Raw genomic sequence first — 11,019 nt, forward strand, 5'->3', positions numbered from 1 at the left:
GACCCCTTCAAGCAGAACATTTATACTTTATACCTACATTGCTATAGGTGTGGTTTCAAGGATACTTTCTTCCTTACAAAAATAATTTCTGTAGATACCAAGTAGGGATGAAGATAGGGAGATGGGGCTGGAAGAACTGAACTGACATTTGACTTGTCAGCGGGTCTTGCAGGTAAAGCTGATTTAGTCTGTTTCAGTGCGCAAAGTGGATAAAGGGGCACCCACGACAAGAATAATAATAGCAAATGCTTATATGTGTACAAGGCCCTGTTCTAAGGTTTTTACATATATTATCTCATTTAATCCTCACAACAATCCTAAGAAGTAGATAGTATCTCTGTTTTACACATGAAGGAACTCAGTTGTAAAGAGATTAATTTGCCCAAGGTCCCACAACCAGTAAGTGGTAGAGTTGGTATTCAAACCTAGGTCACCTAGTTCCAAGTTTGTGTCCTTAATCAAGTGCAAATCCTTTATCTGGTTATAAGCAGATACTTGCCAAGGGCAAACATAGTGGGATATAAAGTTGTATTTATCTTTTTTAGGATGGTTGCTTGGGTAAGATCTTTTAACAGGTGTTAGGAAATAGGTGATAATTTACATTTGGTAGCAATTTAATTGTAAAATATTACTCCCTGTATGCCAATAAAAAGCACATGTCTAGTATTTCCTTAGACCCACAAGAAAGATCCACATGTAGATAGACCCCAGCAGACCCCAGCTGGAATGGAGAGACTGAGTGCCCCAGCACCTAGCATTTCCTGAGCCTGACCCAGGGGAGTGCCCCATGCACGTGGTCTCCTTGACCTGCTTTCCGTAAGCATGTTCTGTCTGCTTCTCCCTGTTCTACCTTAGACTATAAGCACCCTGCGGGCAGGCATTGTGTCTATTTAACTGGCTTTGTATAGCAGCTGCTCTGCTGCAATGTAGGTGGATCCTTATAGAATTGTGTGTAGAAAGATGATGAGGATTTTTGCTTCCTTTGCTTTGGGTACAGATGCAAGCCCAGAATCACAGGGCGGCAGTGTGACCAATGTGCTTCTGGGTTCTACCACTTCCCTGAGTGTGTTCCCTGCAACTGCAACAGAGATGGGACTGGGCCAGAAGTGTGTGACCCGGGGACTGGGGCCTGCCTCTGCAAGGTAATATGGATCACGTGATGATGGATGCCAGCTACCAGTCAGGAAGGGAGTTCTTCATGTTGAGTCAATATGTAAAACTGCGTGGGAAATGAGACAGACCCATAAGAGATTTCCATAGTACGTGTAGCGTTTTAAAGTCATTATCTCATTTCATAGAAATAGTTAGAAGGGAAGACCCCTTTCATCCTTTGGAGAGGCCACAGACCCCCCTGAGAATCTGATGACAGTTGTAGACCCTCTCCAGAAAAATCAACACCAACTGTTACCTATAATTTCAAGAGGTTCATAGGTTCTCCTAAAGCCTATTCCTGGACCATAGACCCCAGGTTATCATCTCTGGTCCTAGGCATTCTGCCAGGTTGTAAGAGAGCTCCCAATTCCCAGCAGATTTTTATTTTATTTTTTTGGTGGCTGGCCAGTACAGGGATCCGAACCCTTAACCTTGCTGTTATCAGCACTACACTCTCCCAGTCTCCCAAGTGAGCTAACTGGCCAGCCCACCAGCAGATATTTCGAGGTGGTAGCAAGTGGTATGAATTAGTCTCCCCATACCGTGAATCCTTCTGGTGCTATTTTTTTATTTTTATGCCAAAGGGGATCTTGTGAAGTTTAGGGAATTCTCTCTTCCGTTTGCGTATGGTAAAAAAGTTTAAACAATTAATATGTTGTGAAAGCTTAACAATTACGTATCTTTTAATGTTGTGTTAGCATTTGTGTTCTTACATCTTGTGTTGGCATTTAATTTGTGCAAGTAGCTCACTGCAGTCAGGGAGGCTTTAAAGGAATGACTCTTCTTCCTCATGTCTTGCTTCAAAAGGAAAACGTGGAAGGTGCAGAATGTAATGTGTGTCGAGAAGGATCGTTCCATTTGGACCCTGCCAATCCCAAGGGCTGTACCAGCTGCTTTTGTTTTGGAGTAAATACTCATTGTCACAGCACACACAAGAGAAGAGCTAAGGTATGCACTGGCCTGAGTGTTGTGGAACTTTTCGTATATCGAGTGACTGAAATGGTCAGCATTGCCTTCGCTGTTCCCTGGCCTGCAGTGTTTTCTCCATAGAGGTCCTCATGATTGTTCCCTGAATTTGTCAGGTCTCTGCTCAAATGTCACATGCTCAGAGGGGTCTTCCCTCCCCAGTCCCTATAAAATAGCACACCGTGGTCACCCTGTGCCCTTCTCCTTGTTTTCTCCTATCATTTATCATTCCCTGATTTGTTACACATTTCATTTCAAAATTTGTTTATTATCTGTCCTCCTCTGCCACTAGAATGTGAGCTCCTTGATATATCCCCAGTGCCTAGAACAAGGCCTAGGACATAATAGACTCCCAATAAATGCTCATTGAATGAATGGAGTTGGTTGTTTCCCCCCTTAAAAGAAAACCCTGTTTCTTTACTCATCATACTTCTGAAACCAAATTTTTCCACACCGAGCAGTTCTCCAGTTCTCTGCAGACACCAACTGGGTGTCCTACAATTCAGTTCAATTCTGACACTATCTACTTGGAGGTAGCATCAGACCCACAGCTTGAGGGCTCTGTTCCTGTCCCACAAGACTGCCCTCCTCTTCAGATGCCTGATGCAAGTGCTGGGCCTCCAGTACTTCTGACTGACTTGGCTACAAATTGGGGGTTCCCACAACTCCCTCCTTGGATTGGTTAATTTGCTATAATGGCTCTAAGAACTCAAGGAAACACTTTACTTACTATTACTGGTTTATTATAATGAACTCGACAAAGGACATGAATGAGCAGCCACATGAACAAGTGCATGGGGCGAGATTGGGAAGTGTCCCGAGCCCAGGAGCGTCTGTCCCGTGGAGTTGGGGTGTGCCACCTTCCAAGTACAGTGCACATGTGTTCACCAACCCTGAATGAGCAGCCACATGAACAAGTGCATGGGGCGAGATTGGGAAGTGTCCCGAGCCCAGGAGCATCTGTCCCGTGGAGTTGGGGTGTGCCACCTTCCAAGTACAGTGCACATGTGTTCACCAACCCAGGAACTCTCCCAGACTGTCATTTAGGGTTTTTATGGAGCTTCCATTAAGTACACATGATTGATTAAGTCATTAGCCATTAGTAACTAACTCAATCATCGGCCCCTCTCCTCTCTGCAGAGGTTGGGAGGTGGGACTGAAAGTTTCAACCCTCTAATCCTGCCTTGGTCTTTCTGGCTTAGCCTGAATCCTGAGGCCACCTATGGGCCCCAGCACCCAGTCATCTCATTAGCTTATGAATGACCCTCTTACCATTCTGGACATTCCACGGGTCTCAGAAGCTCTAGTGTCAGGAACTGGCGACTAAGACCAAATATTAGAACTAAAGATAGGAGTCACCCCTGTCACTCATGAGATTTCATGGGTTTTAGGAGCTCTGTGCCAGGAACTGGGGACAAAGACCAAACAGATATTTCCTATTATATCACAATATCACGCCCTGCGTTTCTCTTTTCTTCTTGTCCTTCTGTTTTACTTTCCATCTCACCTATTTTCCCCCATCTCGTCTTTGGCCACTTTTTCAATTAACCTCAGGAAACTAAAGCTTCCATTGTCTTCATTATTTCATAAACCAGCAGTCTCATATTTGCTTTCCTTGTGTGAGCAATGTCTTATATCCAACAAGAGGATCTCATGTCTTACTGCCTGCCTCCTCCAAGCAGTGCAGGCTGGTAATTGGAAAAAACATCATTCTGTGAGTCCGCTCTGGTCTCCTCTCCTTAACCCCTGGCCCCCCAAACCAGAAAGCTCATTCCCAACCTGGGCCTTGTCAGTTCTTTCTTTTTTCTTCCCTCAAAATTAACTGGCTTCCTTTGTGACCAGGGAAATATTTAATTTTGATGCTTCATTTAGAGAAGAATACAACAGGCCACTGTACTCCACGTCACATTTTTCTCTACAAGAAAGCACTATTAAAATGTGTTCACAGTTGTAGTTGTTATGCATACACTTATTTTTTATTTGAACATTCACTGAACACCTACCGTCAAGAAGCGGGATGTGTGCCGGGATTCACAGATCAGTTCCATGTACGTATGGTCACTGCCTCCCGAGAACAGGGCAGCAGTGGGCGAGGCTCTGTTGTGGAGCCCAAGGGAGGGGACACAGAAAGGAAGCCTCTGAGGCAGGCTGGCTGCCCCGCGGCTCTTTCTATTACACTTAAGTGGCCATTGCCAAAGCAGCCAGAGCCGCACATCCCTGCCTCACGTTTGTGTTCCAGTTTGTTGACATGCTGGGCTGGCGCCTGCAGATGGCAGATGGAGTGGACATCCCCATCTCATTCAACCCAGGCAGCAACAGTGTGGTTGCAGATCTCCAGGAGATGCCCCCCACAGTCCACAGTGCGTCCTGGGTCGCACCCCCTTCTTACCTGGGGGACAAGGTAACGATGTCCTGTTGTTCTTCTGAGCCCTCTGTGGGCCTCCTCTGTCCCTGCATGAGCATCATTGACTGGATGTCAGGAAGGAAGCATCAAGAAGTCAGGTTACTAACATTTTAGAAATTAGGGGGACTGAAAATGAAGAAGGGACCCACCTCCACTGTGAGCCCCACAGCAACTGGCATCACGCACAGCGCTTTTCTTAATCTTTACTTAATGCCAGAGAATTTGCCTGCTGGGAAGTAACCATTTAAATAATATCTGCTGCAAGTGGGACAGGTATTATGCTTTTAAAGGCCCATGCTGAGAATTCTTTGAATTAAAGCAGAAGAAAGTTTCCTTGTCAGGAAAACAAAAGCTGAGAAGTGACTCATACATTTACTAAAAGTAGCACAGGCTCTGGAGGCAGCTCGACTTTCATAAGCAGAATCATGTGCCACTTCTTGTGGAGCTTACAAACTAGCTGCTCTTCCTTTGCTGCATAAATGCTTATTCAGAGACTGGCCAACTATACTCATTTTATGAGGACAGAAATGCAGGCCTCGTGGGGAAACACCATCAGGTGAGCTACACTTCTAGGCAAGTGTAGAACTTTTGAGAAGGGATGGATTTCTCAGGGCCCAACCCCAGTGAGGCCATAGTCTCACATTTAGAATGACTACATATTAGGGTCTTGTCGGCCTGAGGTCCGTAGTCTGTCTTCTGGTCGAAGGACTATGGGTTTTGACATCTGAGTGTGGGGAATGTTGCTTCTCCCATGTGACCCCACCTCTCCCTCTCAATAGTTCTCTTCACCACTATATGGTCAGCCCAGGTGTTATCTGTTACTGTGTAACAAATTATCCCAACACTTCACAGCTCAATGCAAGAAACTGATTATCTTGCACAGTTTCAAGAACCCAGGAGGGGGTGGCTCAGAGTCTCTTTGGAGGTTGCGGTCAAGATGTCAGCCAGGGCCTCAATCCTCTGGGACTGGAGGATCCCCTTCCAGGCTCATTTGCACGATTGCCATCAAGCCTTTGGTCCTCGCTGGCTGTTGGCTGGAGGCCTCTCAGTTCCTCATCACTTGAGACCTTCCCCAGGCTACCTGAGGATCCTCACGACATGGCAGCTGGCTTCTTCCAAAGCAGCTGACGAGAGAGAGAGAGAGAGAGAGAGAGAGAGAAACTCAAGAGAGAAGCTGCAGTCTTTTTATAACCTAATGTCAGAACTGACCTACTTGTCACTTCTGCCTTATTCCATTCATTAGAAGCCAGTCGCTGAGTCCAGCCCACACTCAAGGGCAGAGGAATTAAACTGCACCTCCTGAAGGCAGGAATACACAGAATTTGTGGATACGTTTTTTTTGTTATTGTTTTTTTTTTTTTAATTGGTTGCTGCTGGTATTTTATTTATTATATATTTATTGAAACATAATTGATTGTATATGTCTGTGGAGTTCAGCATTGAATATCAATACCTGTGTGCATTACGTGATGCTCAAATCAGGATAATTAGTATATACCAGCTCAGCCCATCAAAAAGGTGATACTTAATCTCAATAAGAGGATTCAATAAGGTGCTACCTTGGAATACTTCTAGACTCTATAGCCATCGTGCTGTGAGGCTTTGTCAGGTTACACATTCTAGGGAAAAGCTTCTGAACATTGGGATCCCTTCTGCCTGCTCCAAGTTGTTTTCATTTTCCATTATGGGTTTTTTGTTCTGATAGCCATCGTGCTGTGAGGCTTTGTCAGGTTACACATTCTAGGGAAAAGCTTCTGAAGATTGGGATCCCTTCTGCCTGCTCCAAGTTGTTTTCATTTTCCATTATGGGTTTTTTGTTCTGTCTAATCTGAGGCGATGTTGCCTCTGATTTCCATCCCTTGGTCACTCCCTCTTTCTTGATTGGTTCTGGGAGGTATCAGGACCAGAGTTGAAGTAGCTGTCAGAAAGCTATGACCATTCCTCTATACGTCCCCACCATGATCTTGCTGCCTTTGTGGCATCTACAGAAAGTCCATACACCTACTGGAGTAGTTAGTCATGGCTTCTGTACACAGTAGAATTCATGAAAACCTAGGAAATATTCACCATCTGCTTTCAGGGGAATTATTTCTTGGAAATGTATTTTTAGAGGTTCACTTTGTGACTGATAGATATTACCCAATACTCTCAGTTAAATAAGAAACTAGTGGCCTAGATTTCCTCAAATAGCTGTGGATTAAATAGACATTTTGGTTTAGGAATCATCTGGAAAAAAATATCTTATTTGTTTCAGTATGACCATTTTTTTTAATAGAAATATCTTCTTGCTTGTAAAACTCAATCATGCTCATGCCAAACATTTTAAATGATATAAAAAAATGGTAGAAAGTAGAAAGTTAAAATACCATCCTCAATTCCACTCTCTATATATAACTTCTGTTAATGGGTTGATTGCGTATCTTTCAGACTTTATGTGCCTATGTGCTTTTTACGTGGGTTAATGTTGACATAGTCCCTTTTAATGCTTGTGCTATTGATGCTATTAATTCAATTTTAGGTTTCTTCGTATGGTGGCTACCTCACTTACCAAGCCAAGTCCTTTGGATTACCTAGTGACATGGTTCTTCTGGAGAAGCAGCCAGATGTGCAGCTCACTGTAGGTATCATAACAACCCAAGTGTCAGAAGTGGTGGTTGTGTTGGTGCTGATCTAATTTTAGGACATCTTGATACATGGCCTACAGAAAGTTTGAATTAAGTGGTTTCTGATATTTTACATAAACTAAAAATGAAGTTTAGAGCATGTAGCATCTCTGCTTCCTCTGATCAAATGGTTTCTGTCTTCTCTCTTCCCTCCCAAAATACTTAACTATATTTTGCCCTTGCTTCTCACAAGTTACTTTCTCAAGTTCAACATTTTTTAAGTTTCTATCTTTCAATTTAGTTTCATACATGTTTTCGAGCCTTTCTTGTGTGCAAGGCCACAGCGCTGGGCTCTGTAAAGGATGGGTGACCCCTGACCTCAAAAAGAGGGGAGATTAGAGAAATATGCAAATCACTACAATCCACTGAACAGCAAGTGTTTGAGAAGTTAAAACAAGGCCCTATCAGAGAGGGGTGTGAGTGGGGTGAGGGGGGGTAAGTACTCTGAGAGGCCCTCAGAAGTCTTCAAGAGATGACCAGTCCAACTTGGCTGTATTATCAGCACATGCCAAGTCATTGAAACCAAGCCTGGAATGGTAGGGAGGGGAGTGCTTGATGCTATGACAGAAATTTAACGTGATATAGACAGTGGGGCCCACTCTGATGTTTTGAGAAGGGAAGTAATATACACACACTATGTGCCTGGCATACAATCCAGAGCTGCAATCTAGCAAATACCTTGAGGGCAGGGGTGCTGTCACGTCCTACTTCAAATGTCCTTCAACACAGGGCACCATGCCTTGAATATAGGTTGAAATGCCATAGCCTGAAGCTGACTCTACTTCTGGCTTATGTGCTGTGATTAATGTAATTATAGCTTCCTGAGGGGTTTTTGTATGTGTCATTTACTGTAAACAGGGACCAGCAGGTCTCAGACACTTCATCACAGCCAGGGGCCTCGAATTCTTGGTAGACATTTGTGTTCAGGCACTGCCACATTAAATTTCATTTTTATTGGGATGTAAATCTATTGAACTGTTTTAAAACTCCAAGGAATCTTTGTAGAACATCTTGAAAATAAAGCAGCAACGATTTTAGAGTTATAGTTTAAGGAAAAATAGCTATGCAAAAATACTGTCATGGCAGGGCTGTATTTCAATTTATATTTTTGCAGAGCATCTTGTAGTTCAATAAACCTATTTTTTACTGGCAGAGAGTTTATTGTAAAACTATTGGAATTCAACAAGAGGTAATAATCAAAATTTTCCTTAATTTTATCTTCAAATATGGAAAATAATTTAGTCTCATGAAACATTTACTGTGCTGCTTTGTTCCAAACAACTGTAATTAAGAGCCTCTGGGCATGTTCCTTAGTTTAAGGTTTTAAATGATATGTGGTTCCAGATAATGCTCTTCTTCCTGAAACACTGGCCCTAAGGAATGGAACTCTTTTGGGTCTGGTGCTACAACAGAAAAACAGGGGCTTTCATGTGGGGCGCTAATAGTGGGCACTGGCCATCCCATTCTGCTCTCTGAGTCCCTCCAGAACCACTGTAAAGGGGTGGGGGTGAGGCTCAGAGTGAGCAAAGTTGAATTGCACAGGAGAAGGGCTGTGGGTCCGTTCCTTCCTCCACATGCCCTGACAATGCTGCTGCACAGTTGGGCTCTGCCAACCCTTCCACCCTACTCACCTTCCTCTGTAACCCACTACCAAAGCACTTTCTTGCTACCACATTCTGGTCCTGTAGGCTGTAATGAAAACAACACTGCATGCATTTTCTACAAAGCATGGCTTTAAAACATTTTTTTTCCCATCCTTTTTAGCCACTTTTGGTCAAAGGAATTTTTCTGATTTCCAATTTGTGAAAATGTAGCATATTTGCTATTATTTTTCTATTTCCATGTTGCTAAACCTTTTACCCGTCAGTTAATTCTGAATAGGCATATCATATAATGTAGATCCATAGAAATATGTTCTTAGGTCATTTATAAATCTCAAAACCTCCCAACCAAGGCACTAATGCATTCTCTTTTTTCTTTAAACAGGGTCAGCACATGTCCCTCATCTACGAGGAGCCATATAACCCACGGCCAGACCGGCTGCATCACGGGCGCGTGCAGTTGGTTGAGGTAAAGGAAGAATATCCATCAAATGGTTCTGGATGAACCTTTGCATTCTATGATTTAATTATTTCAGAGAATCATGTTATTTTACTTATTCTAATAATTTAAAAATATAAATTATAAAATTATATACTCATATAGATTTAAAACACAGATTATATAAAATATAAAGTGTTGAATGCTCACAGGGTGTTGTTTGTATGTACTATCTTTATGGTGCTTTATGTCTGTCTCTCCCATTTCACAGTCTTATAAACCCTGTGAGCTTGTACATGCTGCAATATAGCTCCCTCTCATCCTCATGTTTCCCTCGGTGCCTGGAACCTGGACAGCATCTAACAAATCTTGGGATGGATAGAAAAGCCACAAAAATGTCTTATGTCAAAAGAAATAAGAGTAATACAGCTAAATAAGAAAAACTCATCAGATCATAAATATTTTATTACACTTATTTGGTTACTACTACTCCTTAAAAATAATGTCCCATTTGTGCTACTAAATATACACAATAACTCAAGGTGAAACTTTTTTGAGTACCTCAAACTTGCAGACATTTTAAAATATTTCTATACAGGTGCATCCATACAATGGAATACTATTTGGCAATAAAAGAAACAAAGCACTGGGCCGGCCCATGGCTCACTCAGGAGAGTGTGGTGCTGATAACACCAAGGCCATGGGGTTCGGATCCCATATAGGGATGGCCGGTTAGCTCATTGGGTGAGCGTGGTGCTGACAACACCAGTCAAGGGTTAAGGGGCATACAAATAAACAAGAAAGTATGTCCATACATTGGTTGGGGCAGGGCAATAAATACACTGTCATTGAGGAAGACCAGACATTAGACTTACTAGACAAAGACTTTAAATCAACATTTAAACTATGTTCAAGGAACTAAAAGAAACCATGTCTAAAGAACTAAAAAACAATATGAGAACAATGTCTCACCAAATAGAGAATATCAATAAAGAAATAGAAATTATAAATAAAGAACCAAATAGAAATTCTGGAGTTGAAAAGTACAGTAACTGAAGTGAAAACTTCACTAGAAGAGCTGAATTTGTTCTCCCATCCCCCATTTATATGTTGAAGCCCAGACCTCCAGTGTGGTTGTGTTCAGAGTAAGAAAGCAATTAAGGTTAAATGATGTCATAAGGGTGGGGCTATGATAGGATTAGTGTCCTTATAAGAAGAGACACTAGAGAGCTCATTCTCTCTTTCTGCCATGTGAAGATACAGCAAAAAGGCAGCCATACGCAAGCCAGGAAGAGAGCCTTACCAGGAATCAAATCAGCAAGCACCTTCATCTGGGACTTCCAGCTTCCAGAACTGTGAGAAAATAAATATCTGGTGTTTAAGCCACCCAGTATGTGATATTTTGTTATGGCAGACCAAGGCAACAAAGACAACTGCTCAGAAACAGATTTTAGTAGGCAGAAGAAAGAAGCAGTAAACTTTAAGAAAGTCAATTAAGTTTTCTGAGGAACAGAAATAAAAAAGAATGAGGAAAAGTAAAAAGACTCTCAAAGACATGTGGGGCACATCAAGTGTACCAACATGTGTGTAATAGGGATACCAGAGAGATAGGAGAGAGAGAAAGGGAAAGAAAAAATATTTGAGGAAATAATGGTTGAAAACTTCCCAAATTTGAGGGCCGGCCCGGTGGCGCACTGCTACAGTGCGCCGCTTGGGAGCGCGGTGGCGCTCCCACCGAGGGTTCGGATCCCACATACAGACTGGTTCCCGCTCACTGGCTGAGCGAGGTGTGGG

At 42.8% G+C, this 11,019-nt stretch overlaps 1 protein-coding gene across 1 annotated transcript in view; it reads left to right on the plus strand.

Moving 5' to 3' along the window:
- The first annotated feature begins 4,075 nt into the window (after positions 1 to 4,075).
- The window catches only part of LAMA3 (laminin, alpha 3), a 93,046-nt gene continuing 86,102 nt past the window's right edge, over positions 4,076 to 11,019 (plus strand). The window contains exons 1-3 of the mRNA XM_008576644.1: positions 4,076 to 4,519; positions 7,041 to 7,139; positions 9,172 to 9,255. Coding sequence (XP_008574866.1) covers positions 4,367 to 4,519; positions 7,041 to 7,139; positions 9,172 to 9,255 — 336 coding nt within the window. The 5' untranslated portion in view covers positions 4,076 to 4,366. The remainder of the gene's footprint in view (positions 4,520 to 7,040; positions 7,140 to 9,171; positions 9,256 to 11,019) is intronic.

Source organism: Galeopterus variegatus, unplaced genomic scaffold (assembly GCF_000696425.1).
Source record: "Galeopterus variegatus unplaced genomic scaffold, G_variegatus-3.0.2 Scaffold1383, whole genome shotgun sequence".
Taxonomy (NCBI): domain Eukaryota; kingdom Metazoa; phylum Chordata; class Mammalia; order Dermoptera; family Cynocephalidae; genus Galeopterus; species Galeopterus variegatus.